The sequence below is a fragment of the Aotus nancymaae genome, unplaced genomic scaffold (genome assembly GCF_030222135.1).
Source record: "Aotus nancymaae isolate 86718 unplaced genomic scaffold, 86718_ANA_hifiasm-v0.15.2.pri h1tg000131l, whole genome shotgun sequence".
Taxonomy (NCBI): domain Eukaryota; kingdom Metazoa; phylum Chordata; class Mammalia; order Primates; family Aotidae; genus Aotus; species Aotus nancymaae.
The window spans coordinates 2,106,320-2,127,983 of record NW_026988546.1 but is presented as its reverse complement, the minus strand read 5'-3'; the positions used below and the strand labels follow the sequence as shown (position 1 = coordinate 2,127,983).

The following is a 21,664-nucleotide window of genomic DNA, read 5'->3' as shown; positions in this document are numbered from 1 at the left end:
CTTTCTTGGTTCCTCTTCTTCTATAGGATTTCCCTGGAACTCTCTGAATTGTTCCTTACTTCCTGGGATAGGAATGAACCCCAGACAAAAAAGAGGCACAAACCAGAGGTAGTGAAACAGGAAGGCAAGATCACTGGGGACCCTGCAGTCAGGTCAGGGGGCCATGGTCAGCTGTGACCACAATAGCCAGGTTCACAGACAAAGAAAACAGCCGTGTGCACAGGCTCATGTACAGACACCCTGAGCATGGGTAATGTTCCATTTTTCGAATGCTTATTAAGGTGTCCAGACACTTGAAATTTTACAGATGTTAAACAAACTCGAAAGATCAAGGAACAAAAAAGCTTGTATCTGGTTCTTCCTTAATGGAAAACATTTGTTCCTTTGGCTTTGGAAGGAAAAACAATGTGTTTCCAATTACAAACCGTCACCCTCAGTACTGATAAAACAGGCTGGTGACCACTGGGGGCTGTCTTTCAAGATGCCAGCATGTGGACTCTTCTCCAAGAATGGACTTCTTGATGCAGCTTGGTAGGGCTTGAAACTTACAGAAACCCCAGGCTTCCAGAGTGGAGGAAGCACGTAACTGTTAAGTAACTGTATCCAAAGGCAAGCAGACCTTCCCACAGGGAGCCCACCTGCCCAGTGTCTCTACTGGCTTGCCACTGCACCTAACACTCCCATTACTAGAGTCACTCCCAGAAAAACAGACCCTGTGGCTCAGAGAGACATAACACACCACCATCTAATCACTTCTTCCAGGTAAAGCTTTATTTCCAAAAGGTCCCTATCAAAATTCATGTCAATACGTTGACATCCAAAAATGGATGGAGTCATCAGCTTGTACGTACTTCACCTTGGAAAGTACATGACAGATGACAGATCCATCTGTGAAGAAGAGGAACTAGGAAAGATTCAGAATGTGGATGTTGGAAAAACCCTATTTCCCCATCCTCAGGGTTCTATGAGGAGTCTTTCAATCTCTCTCTCCTCATAAGAGACTGACTGATCTAATTGGCAGGAGAGCAAGAGTGAAATTAATATGGCAGAGATGCACAACTATGGCTTCACTCCTATCCTTTCTTGATGCTCAGTGGGTGTTAGTAGCGCTTGGCTCTTCCAGCACTGACTAAACAAGGGTCTACCCTGCATCCCCAATCACCCACAGAGGGGGCCTAGCCAGGTTCAGGGGACAGGTGTTTGGGGGCCTCATTTGGGTTGGTCCAGCTCTGCCATCACCATCAGTGCCTGATGAGGTCTCTGTGGGATCCTGCTGGGAGGGGCTCAAGATCAGTTGAAGGGCCATGTAAAGTTACTCAGTGTGAGGAGTTAAGCTGGAAGCCACCCCCATGGCCTAGGACCAGCCATGAACATGCACTTACGGTCTTGTCTTTCCCAGCTTCCAGAAGAGCATCCATGCAGCCAACCTTGCTCACAGTCAGCTCAATAGTCAGTTTCTCAACCCAACTGATAGCAGCAGCAATGGACTGTTTGGTCACAGGAGTAGCATTTTCCTGCCATTTTACAGGCTCTTGAGAAACCCTGAAAGGGATCACATGGAGTGGTCACTGGGCAGTGATCAATGCTACTGGGAATGCCAACCCTCCCTCTCACAGCCATGAGCAGTAAGCCGCCAACATCCATCTCTAGAGCTGAAAAAGAAAGAAATCATAGTTCCCAGCCTCTGATGTTACCAACAAAATCAGCAAGCTGTTCAAGACAGGTTCCCAAAGCACCACTATCTTCTGTAAGCTGTGCTGAGTAGGAAAAACAATGCTTACGTGAGAAACAGAAAGGTAAACGTCAACAATAAGTCCTTTAAAATATTAAGAGAAGTTATTTTTATAAACAGGCAAGTTTATATGTAACTGGCTTCTCTTAATGGTAAATTTATAATAATTCACAGTATAAAGATTTGCAAATCACCAGCAATTCTATTACTCTAAAATTTTACTTCTAATTCTTTATGACATTGTTTATATTGTCCTGAAGGATTCCCATAGATTGCCTTTTATTGTATTAATACTGGTATTGTTCTGAGTTCAGCAGAGTATTATGTTTTAAATGCTGAGAAATTTTGCTTAAACCATTTAGTTTCAGCTTATAAATGGCTGGTGGAAGCCCCAATTCCAAAAAAAGAAGAGCCATTTGAATTATCTCAATTTATTTGCAATCAATAGTTGCAAATAAAGTGGCCTGATTGCCCCTAAGGCCCGCGATCAGAAGCAGGGCTGGCTTATACTCATGTCTGCTGTGTGCTTCCTGGATAGAGGATCTAGCTGAGTGACATCTATGTTGTAGCAGAGGTTTCCCAGAAAGCAAAAGCTTTGCAGACTTAAGCACTTGATTCCTTCAGTAATATACCTGTGACAGAAATAGAATCTAGATAGAACATAATTAGGCATTGTCTTCAGAGATGTCCTCTATTTAGCTGAAAGTGTTTGATTAAAAACAGAAAAACTGAATAAAGGTAGATCCTTCCCCAACCCTTATCCAGACGTTTTTTGTCAGGGAGGTGCAATCGCTTTTCCAGATGAGAAGTTAGTGCTGAGGTCCAAGTTCTCTTGAATCCAAGAATCCATAAATAATTGGTTGTGAAAACTCTGAAAAATGGGAAATTCTACAAAACCAGCCACCTATTGTTCTGGTTAAAGGGGTCAACTTATAGGGGAGGTCAACTTGAGTTGTATATTCAGTCTGGAAAATCAGTGAAATTAGTGACCTTTGAATTCATTACCCAGGTTAAAAGCTAAAATGAATGAAGAGATTTATGGCCTTAAATATATATTTGCCATAATTCAAATTCTTATATTTCCCATGCACTGAAGAAATGCATCTTTCTAAACCTCTTTTAATATGAAAGCTAAGACATCCTGTGCAAAGCAGATAAAAGTTCCTAAGATTTATTCACTGTGGGATTGCTGCTGAAATTACAGCTTCTGGGAAAGTATAAGATAATGCCTCTTCCCTTACCATAGAGCTAACTGTGTCAGCTGTGCTACTTAACTCCAAAAATGTACAAGTTACTATGAAGTTTCACTAAAATCCTCCCTTCCTATGGGAACTCACCGTATGATATTGAAGTTGGTTATGTGAGCCACCTGCTCCTGGAGGACCATTGTTAGAGCCTCTCGGCACATATCAAGCTCTCCCTCCAGAATGCCGCCAAAATCCAGCACTATGGTGATGCACTGTTCCAAGATGACACCAAAAATCTGCCGGCTTTTGCTGGTGAGCCAGTCCATTCGCTGCTTGTAGCTCTCCACAGCTTGTGTTAAATGTTCCACGAACTGATAAATCAGTTCTGATTTAGCTGTCAGCTTAATGAAAATAAAAGACAAAAACAATAAAGCAGAGCCAAAACAAGTCATGAGAACCACAGTGCTGCCATCGAGAACTGTGCACTGATAACAATGTTGTCAGTGATCCTCCAAACACTGCATAATCCAGGAGAAAAGCTTCCGATCTTTCAACTGAAAAACGCTTGGATTCCCCACAGACGAAAAGATGATGACGTGATCTGTTCAGAATACAGCAGTCTTAAAAAAAAAAAAACACTTTCCACGTTGTGTTTTACCTTTATAGTTACAGATTATCAGAAAAAGTCCAGGGCACTCTTAAGAAATTAGGTAGAGGCCGGGCGTGGTGGCTCACACCTATAATCCTAGCACTTTGGGAGGCTAAGGCAGGTGGATTTCCTGAGCTCAGGAGTTTGAGACCAGCCTGGGCAACATGGTGAAACCCCATCTGTACTGAAATACAAAAAAAAATTAGCCAGGTATGACAGTGTGTGCCTGTAGTCCCAGCTACTCAGGAGGTTGAGGCAGGAGAATCACTTGAACCTGGGAGGCGGAGGTTGTGGTGAGCCAAGATTGCACCACTGCACTCCAGTCTCGGGAACAGAGCTAGACTCCGTCTCAAAAAAAAAAAAAAAAAAAAAAGAAAAGAAAAAGAAAGAAATTAGGTAGAAGAGGATACCAACAAAGGCAGATGGAAAATAATGTCTCACTAAAACATTTCCTAAATATAACATTCCAAAAATATTTCCGAAAATGCTATGGAACATGCCAGCACACCTTCCTGCCTTCCTCTACAGGATGCCATCTTGGCTACTCATCCTTCTGCTCATGACTTTTGTCCTCATGCCCTCCTCTCTCAGGCGAAGTCCCCTGGACCTGGACCACCTGATCACTCACTGCTGCTACCAACAGTCCTTGGGCTGCCCCCCAAATGATGACAGAGACTTGCGGGAAATTTCTTGTACGCACAAATAAACCGTCCTTCACATAGATCAGACGCACTGTGCAAGGCCTTTCAGGAGTTAGAGAGGCAGTAGAAGACATAGAAAAGGAACAAGAAAAAATTGTGCCCTATTCTGTAACAAAGCACATTTCAAAAGAAGATATGGTACTTTATCTTGGAAAACGTGATTTCAGACCACATCACCTAATTCCACATTTGTGTGCCTTGGCTCAGGCTCCTTCCCTCCCTGTCCCATGTGTCTCTCAAGCTCACTCACACTCCTCAAGCTCCAGCATCACTTCTCTGAGGCTTCTTATGGCCCTTTAAGGTAGAATTACCAACTCCTTCACCAGCATCCACAGCTGCTGCTACAACACAGAAGCCAGGATGGGCATGCCACAGGTAATGTGGAGGTGGATTTTGCTGAAGGTAAAGGGACAGATGTTTTTAAGAGTTCAGCATTAATTTTAATGTAGTTCAAATAAAAAAACATACTTAGCACACCAAACTCAGGATTCCACATATAATTGCTTAGGACCCGGCTTAGTTTAAGAAGTATTTTAAGTTAGGCTGGGCATGGTAGCTCACACCAGTAATCCCAGTACTCTGGGAGACCAAGATGGGCAGATCACCTGAGGTAGGAGTTTGAGACTAGCCTGGCCAACATGGTGAAATCCCATCTCTACTAAAAATACAAAAATTAGCTAGATGTGATGGCACATGCCTGTAGCTACTTGGGAGGCTGAGGCTGGAGAATCACTTGAACCTGGGAGGTAGAATTTGCAGTGAGCTGAGATGGTGCCACTGCACTCCAGCCTAGGCGACAAAGTGAAACTGTGTCTCAAAAAAAAAAAAAAAAAAAGTAATTCAAGGTTTGGAAAAAGTAAGTAGTAGGTGCATCTTCAAGCTGAAGGCAACTTACCACCATTGTGGAGGTTTCTCCAAGGGCTGAATGGCCTGGCTGTCCCTCTAACAGTATCCCTCCAGGTTCTCTGCTGTTTCCTGGGCAGCCCCAACACCCTACCAGGGCATTTTCACCTATGACCCCCTCCGCCAACGGCTGCCCCACCAGCGCATTGCCAGCAGCTCCTAATGGAAGGTTTTTGCCAGCAGCCTGGTAGCACATTGGCTGCCCCAGCACAGCCAATGCTCAACTTCAAGGGGCCAGAGGACAAAGCCACAGCCCGATCCTAGCCCCCAGGGTTAGAGTATGCAGCCCAGGCTACCCTTGGCCCTCTGAAAGCATCCAGAAACAAAGCCAATCAACTATACCCAACTCACACTACAGTCAAATCCTCAAGGGAAATAAAGAACATAAAAACAAAAAGGCCTATCCAAGGGACGGCAACTTAAAAGGATGAAGAAGCATCAGCCTTCACAGGTGAGAAAGAACCAATGCAAGAATTCAGGAAACTCTAAAGTCCAGAGTGTCCTCTTACCTCAAACAATCACACTACTTCTCAGCAGTGGTTCTTAACCAGACTGAAAAGGCTGAAATGACAGACATTGAATTCGGGATCTGGATGTCAAAAAAGCTCATAAAGGTATAGGAGAAGGTGGAAGCCCAATCCAAGGAAAATGGTAAAATGATCCAAGAATTGGATGACATAGCCATATTAAGAAAACTAAACTGAACTTCTGGAATTGAACAATTCGCTACAGAAATTTCATAATACAGTTGGAATCATTAACAACAAAATAGACTGAACTGAGAGAGCTTCAGAATTGAAGAACCACTCCTTTGAATCAATGCAGGCAGACAAAAATAAAGAAAAAGGCCCAAGTATGGTGCTTCACACCTATCTAAGGATGAGGTCGAGGCCAAGCCAGGTGGGAGGCCCAGACAGCCAGATCACTTGACCTTAGGAGTTCAAGACCAACCTGGGCAACCCGGCAAGACCCTGTCTGCAAAAAATACAAAAATAAGCTGGGTATGGTGGCATATGGCTGTGGTCCCAGCTACCTGGGGGGCTGAGGTGGGAGGATCACTTGAACCTGGGAGATCAAGGTTGCAGTAAGCCATGATCATACCACTGCACTCCAGACTGGGTGATGGAACAAGAACGTGTCTCAAAAGAAAAAAGAATTCTAAAAAATGAACAAAACCTCTGAGAAATATGAGATTATGTAAAGAGACCAAACTGATGACTCACTGGCACTCCTGAAAGAAAAGGAGAGTAAAAAACTGGAAAAAAGATTTGAGAATAAAGTCTACAAAAATTTTCTCAAAAAAAAAAAAGCAAAACTTGCCAAAAAAGTAATTTAAATTTTCTAAATATTAGGAAACAGTAGTCCAGGCAGTATATGGATGTACATTGACATGAGCAAATATCCATAAATGGACATGATGGGACATGTGTCTCCAACAGACTTGAGCTCCATATGTTGGCCTGACATATAGGAGGGATCACATATAGGAGGCATGAGACTCAGGTGCTGAATTGTTGGGAATGAACGACTCTGGTCAGAGGTGCTGCTCATTCTCCCTCTTGCAAATGCTGCCCCTATTCCTGGTGCTGGTCAGATAATGGCAATTTGCTCTTGGCTTTCAGATCATCTCTGTCATATTGCTTTTTTCCTTTATTTTCAAAGCAAAAACAGTGGTAATATGCAAAGGTTTTCCTCTCTCATCTAGAGCTTTCTGCACTAATCTCTAATGGATCAAAAACTTCCTTCCTTGATCATGACTTTCATCACCCTACCAATGCCGAAAGGAAACTCCCAGCCTGATAAGGCCTTGGCTCAGCTGCATCACTGCCAAGCAGCACAAGTCTCTCCCCACACCACACTCCCCGACGCGATGTCAGCACCATGTCGCAGGACTGAGCATTGAGGGAATTATGACTTACATTGTATACTCTGCCATCTTCTGCTCTGTAGAGTTGTGGAAACAGACCATCAGCATACCGAGAAGCCACACGTCTCCCCAGAGATGCCACATAATCTGCATTTTTATGAAGAAAAACAATCAAAACAGTAGTACATGACTGAACCTTCTTATTTTTATTTTGAAATGCTTTTCTCTGACACCATTTAAATTATATCTTGTGACATCAATAATTTGTGATACTTTCTATTCTGTTCTAAATCACAAAGTATTTCTAAGTGCTATAATAAATGTAACTGTCTATGGCATTGTAATCTTCTAATGCATGAATAAACAGGAAGAATAGGATTTGTATCCTCATTTCCTTGTACTTTGATCAGGAATAATTACAGCAGAGGTTTTTTAAAAAAGGCAACATAGAGATTATTTTAATTTCTAAAACTTACTCATGACTTGAACTTGGTTTTCAGGATTTTTAAAATTTTAACTTAGATATTACCTACTGTACTCTCAATTGGAGGTTCATAATTAAATCAGTGAAATAAAGCAAGCAGGTAATAGATTCAGAATTGCCATACAGAATGTCAGAACTACAAGCTTTTCTTCTCATCAGATTATATGCTCAGCTGTTCAAATATCTGTTGCATAAACCTTTATTGGGTGCCTACTATGTACTAGGCATGCTTACAGGATTGGAATACAATTGTTACCTAAAACATAGTCCTACTCCTTCATGGAACTATCAGAAGACTACAGAGAGGATTCAAAGACTAACTACAATTTAGCAGGACAGAAGATGAGGCAAGGCTTCACAAAGATGTTTTTTATTTGGTGATTATTTTAACTTTTTTATTTTATTTATTTATTTATTTATTTTGAGACAGAGTCTCGCTCTGTTGCCAGGTGCCAGGCTGGAGTGCAGTGGCGCAATCTTGGCTCACTGCAACCTCCACCTCCCGGAAATTCTCCTGCCTCAGCCTCCTGGGTAGCTGGGACTACAAGCACATGCCACCAAGCCCAGTTAATTTTTTTTTTTGCTTTTTAGTAGAGATGGGGTTTCACCATTGTGGCCAGGATGGTCTCAATCTCTTGACCTCGTGATCCGCCCGCCTAGGCCTCCCAAACTGCTGGGATTACAGGCTTGAGCCACCGCGCCTGGCCTTATTATTTTAATTTTATTATTATTTTTAAGTCCCAAAGGTAGGAGACAGAATGGTGGTACTTGTGGTTCCAGTACTTCCTTTCCTCTGCTTTACTATGGAGGCAGGATAAGAGTTTCCTCTGGAAAGCTAAAAGGAGCAAGGCTGAATTTTATAGACACGCTGGTCAGGGTCAGTTCTCAATCACAAGGGGTGATTTCAAGTCTTGAAGTGCAACTTTCACAATAGGAAAGAGTAAAGAATGGGTACTTGAATTCCATCAGCAATAATCTCACTCAATAGACCTCTTCAGCTCTAAAATTTGTGTTTCCAAGATTTCACCTTTTTAGCTGACATTGATGAAATGACGAAATATCACTAGCGCATTCTCGTTTACCTAAGACATTTATTTATCTGGAGTTGGAAGAGGAAGCTGTTTTTTGAGGCTTGACGGAGATAAGTCTGTGGAAGGCTCCATAAGCTGTACTGATGATTAAAATGCAAGGCATTGTGAGTTCTGCATCCAATAACAGTGGAATAGATTGTATTGGCTAACTTTCACACAGAAAAGTATGATAAATTCTGTACAAAATATAAAAAGAGCTATTTGCAGGCATTAGAGACATCTAGAACATGCAGAAACTGGAATGGCATCCATCCTAAAAAGGAGGACACTTTTGAGGTGAGATTTGTATTTATTTAACAGGAAAGAGAGGGAGTTTGGAGTTTGAGTCCAGCCAACTTAACTGCTCACTAGAATGAAAATCAGCTCTCCATCTATCAACTGATAAATGAATAAAAAAAACTGTGGTAATCCATACAATGGAATATCATACGGCTGAAAAAGGAATAAAGTACTAGTGCTGGTTACAACATGGATTACAAACATTTTAAGAACCTTAAAAACTTAGGTTAAGTAAAAGAAACCAGTCACAAAAGACCACATATTATAACTTCTATTTAAATGAAATGCTCAGAACAAGCAAATCTATAGAGACAGTTTAAGGGTGGGAAAGTGTAGCGCTAAGAAGTATAGTATTTCTTTTTGAGGTGATAAAAACACTCTAGGTGGCTGCACATATCCATGAATATACTAAAACCATTGAATTGTAGGTAGGTAAATTATAGCTCAATAAAGTTGTTATAAATAATATATATGTATCAATTTTTATAAGAATAAAAAGTCACTTCTCTTAGAAGAAGGAATATACAGTTGATCCTTGAATAGCATGGTTTTGAACTGCATGAGTCTACTTTCATGCAGAGTTTTTTTCAACCAAATGTGGATAAAAATACAGTATCAGTAGAATGTGAAACTCACTCATAGAGACAGCCAATTTTTCATATATGTGGGTTCTGAAGAACCAAATGCAGGACCTAAGTATGCATGGATTTTGTATCCACAGGGGGTCCTGGAACCAATCTTTTGCATATACCAAAGGAAAACTATACAACCCAAAGTCTCTACAATCATCCACATTGTGCACCTTAAACAAAAAAGTATCAGATAGATAAACAAAGAGAAAACTGTGACCAATAGTCAAAAGAAAAAGCAATCAGTAAAACATACCCTGAGATGGACCAGATGTTAAAATTAGAAGAAAAAGGCCTCAATATATTATAAGTATACTATAAACATTATATATATATAATGAAGGGAAAGAAAACTGTGATTATAATAAGTGAACAAATGGGGATCTTAGCAGAGAAATTGAAAAGAAATTTCAGAACGAAAAGTACAATATCTGGATGGGCTTAACAGCAGATTGGAAGTACCAGAATAAAGTGTTAGCAACCTAGAAAATCTGTCAAGAGAAATTACCCAATCTGAAAAACAGAAAGTTTTAGTAACCTACAAAATCTGTCAAGAGAAATTATCCAATCTGAAAAATAAAGAGAAAAAAATATTGACAAAATGAACAAGAGTTTCGGTGACCTGTTGGACAACATCAACATGGTTAGCAAACTATAATTTGAGTATCAGAAGAAAAAGAGAGAACAGATAGGGTGTAAAAATAGATTAGAAGAAATAATAGTTGAACATTTCCAAGATTTGAGTAAAAACAAACCTATAGAAACAAGAAGCTCGATACATCCAATGCAGTGTATGCACAAAGAAAACCAAAAGAAGGCAGGATTTCTGCCAAGATGGCCAAATAGGAGCAGCTCTGGTGTGCAGTTCCCAGCGAGAGTGACACAGAAGGCGGGTGATCCCTGTATTTCCAACTGAGGTACCTGGTTCATCTCATTGGGACTGGTTAAGACAGTGGGTGCAGCCCAAGGAGGGTGAGCTGAAGCAGGGTGGGGCGTCACCTCACCCAGGAAGTGCAAAGGGTGGGAGAACACCCTCTCCCAGCCAAGGGAAGCCATTAGGGACTTTTCCAGACACTCTGGTTCAGATACTGTTTTCCCGATACTTCACAACCCACAGACCAGGAGATTCCCTCCAGTGCCTACAATGCCAGCATCCCAGGTTTCCAGCACAAAACTGGGAGGCCATTTTAGACGTGGCAGTTTTTTCTTTTTTTTCTCATACCCCAGTGGTGCCTGGAATGCCAGTGAGACAGAATCACTCATTCCCCTGAAAAAAGGGGCTGAAGCCAGAGAGCCAAGGGATCTGGCTCGGCAGGTCCCATCCCCATGAAGACCAGCAAGCTAAGATCCACTGGCTTGAAATTCTCCCAGCTAGCACAGCAGTCTAAGCTCCACCTGGGATGGTTGAGCTTGGCAGGGGGAGGGGTGACTGCCATTGCTGAGGTTCAGGTAGGCAGTTTTAACCTCACCTGTGTAAACAAAGTCACCAGAAAGTTTACATAGCAACTGGGTGGAGCCCACAGCGGCTGAACAAGGTCACTGCAGGCAGACTGTGTCACTAGACTCCCTTCTTGCTGGGAAGAGCATCTCTGAAAAAAGACAGCAGCCCATCAGGGACTTAAAAATAAAGCCTCCACCTTCCTGGGACAAAGCACCTGAGAAGAGGGATAGAGTGGGTTCAGTTTCAGCAGACTTAAACATCCTTGCCCAGCAGCTCTGAAGGGAACAACAGAACTCCCAGCACAGCACTCGAGCTCTGATAAGGGACAGACTACCTCCTCAAGCGGCTCCCTGACCCCCGTATATCCTGACTGGGAGACACCTCCCAGCAGGGGCTGACAGACACCTCATAAAGGAGAGCTCTGACTGGCATCTGGCGGGTACCCTTCTGGGACGAAGCTACCAGAGGAAGAAACAGGCAGGAATCTTTGCTGTTCTGTGGTCCCTGCTGGTGATTCCCAGGCAAGCAGGCTCTAGAGTGGACCTCCAGCAAACTCCAGACCTGCAGCAGAGGGGCCTGACAGAAGGCAAACTAACAATCAGAAAGAAGTTGTTTCAACATCAATAGAAAGGAAATCCATTCAGAGACCCCATCCAAAGGTCACCAACTTCAAAGACCAAAGGTAGATAAATCCACGAAAATGGGAAGAAACCAGTGCAAAAAGGCTGAAATCTCCAAAAACCAGAACACCTCTTCCCCTCCAACAGATCATAACTCTTCACCAGCAAGGGAACAAAACTGGATGGAGAATGAGTTTGACGAATTGACAGAAATAGGTTTCAGAAGGTGGGTAATAACAAACTTCTGAGCTAAAGCAGCATGTTCTAACCCAATACAAGGAAGCCAAGAACCTTGAAAAAAGCTTAGACAAAATGCTAACTAGAATAACCAGTGTAGAAAGAACATAAATGACTTGATGGAGTTGAAAAACACAGCACAAGAGCTTCATGAAGCACACACAAGTTTCAATAGCCAAATTGATCAAGTGGAAGAACAGAGATTAAAGATCAACTCAATGAAATAAACTGAGAAGGCAAGATTAGAGAAAAAAGAGTGAAAAGAAATAAAGGCATCAAGAAATATGGGATTCTGTGAAAAGACCAAATCTATGCTTGATTGGTGTACCTGAAAGTGATGGGGAGAACAAAACCAAGTTGGAAAAACACTCTTCAGGATATTATCCAGGAGAACTTCCCCAATCTAGCATGGCAGGCCAACATTCAAATTCAGCAAATACAGAGAACACCATAAAGATATTCCTCGAGAAGACCAACCTCAAGACACATAATCGTCAGATTCACCAGTGTTGAAATGAAGGAAAAAATCCTAGAGCAACCAGAGAGAAAGGTCGGGTTACCTACAAAGGGAAGCCCATCAGACTCACAGTGGATCTCTCTGCAGAAACCCTACAAGCCAGAAGAGAGTGGGAGTCAATATTCAACATCCTTGAAGAAAAGAATTTTCAAGACAGAGTTTCATATCCAGCCAAAATAGCTTCAAAAGTGAAGGAGAAATAAAATCCTTTACAGATAAGGAACTCCTGAGAGATTTTGTGACCACCAGGCCTGCCTTACAAGAGCTCCTGAAGGAAGCACTAAACATGGAAAGGAACAACCAGTACTGCAAAAACATACCAAATTGTAAAGACCATTTACACTATGAAGAAACTCTATCAACTAACAGGCAAAAGAACCAGCTAGCATCAAACTGGCAGGATCAAATTCACATATTACAATATTAACCTTAAATGTAAATGGGCTAAATGCCCCAATCAAAAGACAGACTGGGCAAATTGAATAAAGAATCAAGACCCATCAGTGTGCTGTATTCAGGAGACAAAGCTCATGTGCAAAGACACACATATGCTCAAAATAAAGGGATGGAGGAAGACTTACCAAGCAAATGCAGAGCAAAAAAAAAAAAAAAAAAAAAAGCAGGCGCTGCAATCCTAGTCTCTGATAAAACAGACTTTAAACCAACAAAGATCAAAAGAGACAAAGAAGGGCACTATATAATGGTAAAGGGATCAATGCAACAAGAAGAGCTAACTATCCTTAATATATATGTACCCAATACAGGAGCACTAAGATACATAAAGCAAGTTCTTAATGACCTACAATTAGACTAAGACTCCCATACAATAACAGTGGGAGACTTTAACACCCCACTGTCAATATTAGATAGATAAATGAGACAGAAAATTAACAAGGATATCCAGGACTTGAACTCAGATCTGGACCAAGCAAACCTAATAGATATTTACCGAACTCCCCACCCCAAATCCACAGAATGTACATTCTTCTCAGCACCACATTGTACCTACTCTGAAATAGACCACATAATTGGAAGTAAATCACTCCTCAGCAAATGCAAAAGAATAGAAATCATAACAGTCTCTCAGACCACAGTGCAATCAAATTAGAACTCAGGATTAAGAAACTCACTCAAAACTGCAGAACTACATGGAAACTAAAGCAACCTGCTCCTAAATGGCTACTGGATAAATAATGAAATGAAGGCAGAAATAAAGATGTTCTACGAAACCAATGAGAATGAAGACGCAATGTACTAGAACCTCTGGGACACATTTAAAGCAGTGTCTAGAGGGAAATTTATAGCACTAAATGCCCACAAGAGAAGTGAGGAAAAATCTAAAATTGACACCCTAATGTCATGATTAAAAGAACTAGAGGAGCAAGATCAAACAAATTCAAAAGCTAACAGAAGATGAAAAATAACTAAGATCAGCATAGGACTGAAGGAAATAGAGACAGAAAAAAAACCTTCAAAAAATCAATGACTCCAGGAGCTGGTTTTTTGAAAAGATCAACAAAATGGATAGACCACTAGCCAGACTAATAAAGAAGTAAAGAGGGAAGAATCGAATAGATGCAATAAAAAATGATAAAGGGAATATCGCCACCAATCTCACAGAAATACAAACTACCATCAGAGAATACTACAAACATTCTGTGCAAATAAACCAGTAAATCTAGAAGAAATGGATACATTCCTGGACACTTACACCCAAGACTAAATCAAGAAGAAGTCAAATCCCTGAATAGACCAATAATGAGGTCTGCAATTGAGGCAGCAATTGCTAGCCTATCAACCAAAAAAGTCCAGGACCAGATGGGTGCACAGCCAATTTCCATCAGAGGTACAAAGAGGAGCTGGTACCATTTCTTCTGAAACTATTCCAAAAAATAGAAAAAGAGGAAAACTCCCTAACCTACTTTATGAGATCAACATCATCCTGATACCAAATCTTGGCAGAGACGCAACTAAAAAAGAAAATTTCAGGCCAATATCCATGATGAACATAGATGCAAAATCTTCAACAAAATACTGGCAAACCAAATCCAATAGCACATCAAAAAGCTTATCCGTCAAGATCAAATTGGCTTCATCTCTGGGATGCAAGGCTGGTTCAACATATGCAAATCTATAAATGTAATCCATCACATAAACAGAACCAAAGACAAAAATCACATGATTATCTCAATAGATGCAGAGAAGGCCTTCAACAAAATTCAGCAGCTCTTTATGCTAAAAACAATCAATAAACTAGGTGTAGAGGGAATGTATCTCAAAATAATAAAAGCTATTTATGACAAACCCATAGCCAATATCATACTGAATGGGAGAAAACTGGAAGCATTCCCTTTGAAAACCAGCATAAGACAAGGATTCCCTCTCTCACCACTCCTATTCAACATAGTATTGGAAGTTCTGGCCAGAGCAATCAGGCAAGAAAAAGAAATAAAGCGTATTCAATTAGGAAAGGAGGAAGTCAAATTGTCTCCATTTGCAGATGACATGTTGGTGTATTTAGAAGACTCCATCATCTCAACCCAAAATCTCCTTAAGATGATAAGAAACTTCAGCAAAGTCTCAGGATACAAAATCAATGTGCAAAAATCACAAGCATTCCTATACACCAGTAGACAGAGAGCCAAATCATGAGTGAACTCCAATTCACAGTTGCTACAAAGAGAATAAAATACCTAGGAATACAACTAACAAGGAATGTGAAGGACCTCTTCAAGGAGAACTACAAACCACTGCTCAAGGAAATAAGAGAGGACACAAACAGATGGAAAAACATTCCATGCTCATGGTTAGGAAGAATCAATATCATGAAAATGGCCATACTGCCCAAGTAATTTATAGATTCAATGCTATCCCCATCAAGCTACCATTGACTTTATTCACAGAATTGGAAAAACCACCTTAAACTTCATATGGAAACTAAAAAGAGCCCACATAGCCAATACAATTGTAAGAGAGAAAAAAAAAAAAAGCTTGAGGCATCACACTACCTGACTTCAAACTATACTACAAGGGTACAGTAATCAAACGGCATGATACTGGTACCAAAACAGAGATACAGACCAAGGGAACAGAACAGAGGCCTCAGAAACAATGCCATACATCTACAACCAACTAATCTTTGACAAACCTGACAAAAACAAGCAATTGGGAAAGGATTCCCTATTTAATAAATGGTGTTGGGAAAACTGGCTAACAATATGCAGAAACCTGAAACTGGATCCCTTCCTGACACCTTATACAAAAATTAACTCCAGATGGATTAAAGATTTAAACATAGGACCTAAAACCATAAAAACCCTAGGCAAAAGAAAACCTAGGCAAAACCATTCAGGACATAGGCATGGGCAAGGACTTCATGACTAAAACACCAAAAGCAATGACAACAGAAGCCAAAATAGATAAATGGGATCTAATTAAACTAAACAGCTTCTGCACAGCAAAAGAAACTATCATTAGAGTGAACCAGCAACCAACAGAATGGGGAAAAGTTTTGCAATCTATCCATCTAACAAAGGGCTAATATCCAGAATCCGCAAAGAACTCAAACAAATTTACAAGAAAAAACCAAACAACCCCATCAAAAAGTGGGCAAGGGATACGAACAGACAGTTCTCAAAACAAGACATTTATGTGGCCAACAAACATATGGAAAAAAAGCTCATCATTACTGGTCATTAGAGAAATGCAAATCAAAACCACATTGAGATAGCATCTCACGTCAGTTAGAATGGCAATCATTAAAAATCAGGAGACAACAGATGCTAGAGAGGTTGTGTAGAAATAGAAACACTTTTACACTGTTGGTGGGACTGTAAATTAGTTCAACCATTGTAGAAGACAGTGTGGCGATTCCTCAAGGATCTAGAAATAGAAATATCATTTGACCCAGCAATCCCATTACTGGGTATATACCCAAAGGATTATAAATCATTCCGTTATAAAGACATGTGCACACGTATGTTTATTGTGGCTCTGTTCACAATAGCAAAGACTTGGAACCAACCCAAATGCCCACCAAGATAGACTGGATAAAGAAAATGCGGCACATATACACCATGGAATACAATGCAGCCATAAAAAAGGATGAGCTCATGTCCTTTGCAGGGACATGGATAGAGCTGGAAACCATCATTCTCAGCAAACTGAAGCAAGAGCAGAAAACCAAACACCACATGTTCTCACTCATAAATGGGTATTAAACAATGAGAAGACATGGACACATGGAGGGGAACATCACGCACTGGGGCCTGTCAGGGCATGGGGGACTAGGGGAGAAATAGCAGGGGTTAGGGGGTAGAGAGGGATAGCATTAGGAGAAATACCTAATGTATATGACAGGGTGATGGATGCAGCAAACCACCATGACATGTGTATACCTATGTAACAAGCCTGCACATTCTGCACATGTACCCCAGAACCTAAAGTATAATTTAAAAAATGAAAATAAAAAAAGAAAACCAAAAGAAGGCATATCATACTACAAATAATAACCCAATAGCCGAAAACCAAGAATAAAGAGGAAAAAGCTTAAAAGCAGTCATAGAAAAAAAGAAGATTTATTATATACATCCCATAGAGTGAAAATGTTATGTATTATGACTGTTTTTCTCAGATAAAAAGGTGGAAATCAGAAAACAATGGCTTGACATGTCTGAAGGTTAGAAAAAAAACTTCAACCAATAATTATTAAACCAGCAAAAGTACTCTTCAAGAATGAAGATAATGACTTCAAACTATGCTACAAGAATACAATAGCCAACACAGCATGGTACTGGCAAAACACACACACACACACACACACACACACACACACACACACCCCAAACAGACATATAGACCAATGGAACAGAATATAGAACCAAAAATAAGGCCACACAACTACAGTCAAATTATCTTCAACAAAGTTGACAAAAATAAGCAGTGAGGAAGGACTCCCTGTTTAATAAATGGTGCTGAAATAGCTGGTGAGTTATATGCAGAAGATGAAACCAGACCCCTACCTTTCACTATATATGAAAATTAATTGAAGATGGATTAAAGATTTAAGCATAAGATCCTAGAGAATCCTAGAAGAAAACCTAAGAAACATTATGCTGTTGAGGACTTTGTTATAAATTAAGTTATAAATTGCAACAAAAACAAAAATTGCTAAGTAGGATGTAATTCAACTAAAGAGCTTCAGCTCAGCAAAAGAAAATATCAACAGAGTAAACAGACAACTTATAGAGTAAGAGAAAATATTTGCAAATATTTATTGAAAATATTTGCAAACTATGCATTCAACAAAGATTGAATATCCAGAATCTATAAGGAAGTTAAACTATTCAACAAGCAAAAAAACAAATAACCCCATTTAAAAATGGGCAAAAGACATAAACAGACACTTCTCAAAAGAAGACACATAAGTAGATAAGAAACAAGAAAAAATACTCAACATCATTAATCATCAGAGAAATGCAAATCAAAACCACAATGAGATATAATTTCATACCCGTCAGAATGGCTACTATTAAAAAGTCAAAAATTTACAGATGTTGGGGAGATTGTGGAGAAAAGGCAATGCTTATACACTGTTGGTGGGGATGTAAATTAGTACAACCTCTATGGAAAACAGGATGGTGATTTCTTTAAAACCCTTTGATACCACTATTGGTTATCTACTCAATGGAGAAGAAATCATTTTATCTAAATGACACCTGCCCTTATACATTTATTGTAGCTCTATTAACAATAGCAAAGTCATAGAATTAACTTAAGTATCCATCAATAAATGATTGATGTTTTTAAAATGTGGTCTATATATATAGACCACATGGTGTGTGTAGACCATAGAATATTACTCATCCACTTAAAAAGATGAAAGCATGTCTTTTACAGCAACATATATGGAACTAGAGGTCATTATCCTTAATAAAATACCTCAGAAACAAAGTGAAAAACCAAACCATATATTCTCACTTTTAAGTGGCAGGTAAACACACAGACATGCAGAGAAAAGTAGACACTGGAGACTCTAAAAGGTGGTGGGGGGGCTTGTATTAGCCCATTTTCATGCTGCTGATAAAGACATAGTCAAGAAGAGGCAATTTACAAAAGAAAGAGATTTAATGGACTTACAGTTCCATGTGGCTGGGCAGGCCTCACAATCGTGGCAGAAGGCAAGGAGGAGCAAGTCATGTCTTACATGGATGGCAGCAGGCAAAGAGAGAGTTTGTGGAAAGGAACTCCTCTTGTTAAAACCGTCAGATATCTTGACATTTATTCACTATTGCAAAAACAGCACTAGAAAGGCCTGCCTCCATGATTCAAATACCTCCCACTGGATCCCTTCCATGACATGTGGGAATTGTGAGAGTTACAATTCAAGATAAGATTTGGGTAGGGACACAGTCAGACTGTATCAGGGGTGAAGGATGAAATACTGCTTATTGGGTACAACATACACTATTGGGGTGATAGATAAACCAAAAGCCCATACTTTACTGCTACACAATATATTTATGCAGCACAACTGCATTTGTATACTTAAATCAAAAAATAAAATAAAATTTTAGAAATGTCCCAGTTTCAATAAAAAATCATTCATCCTTCAAAAAAAAAGGAAGATTATTTTAAAAAGACAACCGACAATATCAACATGAAGATGAGAATGACCTAATAAGGATTTTAAAGCAACAACCATAAAAATACTTAACAGCAATTACAAACATACTTAAAATGAATAAAAACATAGGAAGTCTCAGTAAAGAAATAGAAAATATAAAGAAGAATAAAATGGAAATAGTAGAGCAAAAAATAGAGTAATCAAAATAAAAAACTCAATGGATGAACTCAAGAGCAAAATGAAAAAAAGGATGAGTAAGCTTGGAGAACAATAAAAGTTAGCCAATCTAGACAAGAATGAGAAAATAACCTGAAAAATCTGAACAGAGCCTTACAGATATGTAGGATCATTTTTTTAAAGATCTAATGTTCATATTATTGAAGTGCCAGGAGAAGAAGAGAAAGTAGATGGGTCACAAAAAAAAATTCAAAGACATAAGGGCTGAAAATTCTCCAAATCTGGCAAGAACAAAAAACATAAAGCAACAGTTTCAAGAATCTGAGTTAAATTCAAAGAGAATAAATGCAAATAAATTCACACCAAGGCACATCATAATCAAACCTCTGAAAATGAAAGACAAAGAAAAAAATCTTAAAAGGACATTATCAATAGGGAAAAATCAATTTTAATGATAGTTATTTTCTTATCAGAAACCATGGAGGCAAAAGGAACAGGCACAATATTTTTTAAGTGCTAAAAGAAAAGAAATATCAACCCTAAATCTTGTATCTGGTGAAATTCTTCTTCAGGAATAAAGCAAAAATAAAGACATTCTCAGACAAAGAAAATAAAGGAAACTGTGGCTAGCAGATCTACTCTTACAAAAAAAATAGAGAAAATCAAACAAAAAGCTGATATTTTTAAAAGACCAATAAATTGACAAACCTCTAACAAGCCTGACAAAAATAAAAAGAGAGAAGGTATAAATTACAAATATCAGGAATAAAATGGGAAATACCACAAAAGATGCTGTAGAGATCAAAAGAATAATAAGGGAATACTATAAACAACTCCACACAAATTAGACAACTTAGATGAAATGAATTAAATCCTAAGAAAACAAACTACCACAACTCACACAATATAAAATAATTTGATTCATTCTATATCCTACTAAGAAAATTAAATTTGTGATTTAAAACTTCAAAAAGCAATTTCCAGGCCTGGATGAGTTCACTGGAGAATTTTACCAAACATTTAAAGAATAATTAATATTAATTCTACATTGGTTCCTGTTATCTCAACAAGAAACAAAAAATAATAATAATAATTCTACAAAACATCTTCTAGAGAACAGAAGAAGAAGGAATACATCCCAACTCATTTTATGAAGCTAGTCTTATTGTCATAACAAAACCATTATTTAAAAAAGAAAACTATAGGCCAATATCCTTAAGAATATAGATGCAAAAATCCTTAACACAATATTAGCAAATCAAATTCTGCAACATATAATATAAAAAGATCTCTTGAACATGCTCTTATTTATTCTAGGGATGCAAGGTTGGATTTAAAAAATCAATATAATCCATTAAAGTAACAGGCTAACAAAGAAATATCACAGGATGCTATCAATTGATGGAGAAAAACTGACAAAATTCAACACCCATTAATAAAAATTACCAGATTACTAGGAATATCAGGAACTTTCTCCAATATAATTTTTAAAAATCTATAGAAAACCTACAGTTAATATCATACTTAGTGGTGAATGACTGAAAGCTTTCAGTGCAAGGACATCCACTTTTACCATTGCTATTTAACATAGTGCTGGAAGTTCTAGCCAGCATAACAAGGCAAAAGGAAACAAAAGACAAATAGATCAGAAAGAAATAAAACTTTTCCTTTTTGCAGATGACACAATAGCCTACCTAGAAATCTTCTGGAATCCACAAAAAAAAAAAAAAAAAAAAAAAGAAGAAAAAGAAAAAAAAACCTTGTTAGAAGAAATAGGTGAGTTTGGCAAGATCACAGGATAGAAGGTTAATGTGTAAAAGTCAATCGTATTTCTATATATTAGGAATGAACATGTGAAAACCAAAATTTAAGATACAATTCCATTTACAACTGCTAAAAAAAATAAAATATTTAGGTGTAAATCTAACGAAACACGTGTAGGACTCGTATACTGAAAATTATAAGACAGCTGATGAAAGAAATCAAATAATATGTAAATAAATGGAAAGATATTCCATATTCATGAACTGAAAGACTCAGCATTTTTGTTAGTATATTAACAATGTCAATTCTCCTTTAATTAATACACAGGTTTAATGCAACTCCTATCAATATCATAGCAATATTTGTGTAGACATTAACATAGTTAATCTAAAATTTATTTGGAAAGGCAAATGAACTACAGTAGCTAAAAAAATTTTGAAAAAAATAAAGTAGGAGGACTCAGTCTGTCCAATTTCAAGATATTCTATAGTTATAGTAATTAAGACTGTGTGATATTGACAGAGAAACACAGATGAGTAGAACAAAAAGAGAGAATCTGGAAACATAGGCACAACCAACTTCTAACAAAAATCGAAAAGCAGTTCAAAGTACAAAAGTAGACATTTAAGGAAAATGTGCAGGAGCAACTGAACACCCATAGGAAAAAAAAAATGAACATTTGTTTGTGTGTGTGTGTGTTCAACAGATAGAGTCTCATTCACCTAGACTTGAGTGAAGTGGTGTGATCATAGCTCACTGCA

General features: G+C 38.8%; 1 protein-coding gene across 1 annotated transcript in view; it reads right to left on the bottom strand.

The window, feature by feature from the left end:
* VWA3B (von Willebrand factor A domain containing 3B) overlaps positions 1 to 21,664 on the bottom strand; it is a 264,931-nt gene that overhangs the window by 229,827 nt on the left and 13,440 nt on the right. Inside the window, exons 2-4 of the mRNA XM_064371448.1 lie at positions 7,092 to 7,186; positions 3,070 to 3,320; positions 1,383 to 1,542 (exon numbers count right to left, since the gene is read on the bottom strand). Of these exons, the coding sequence (XP_064227518.1) occupies positions 1,383 to 1,542; positions 3,070 to 3,320; positions 7,092 to 7,186 (506 nt within the window). The remainder of the gene's footprint in view (positions 1 to 1,382; positions 1,543 to 3,069; positions 3,321 to 7,091; positions 7,187 to 21,664) is intronic.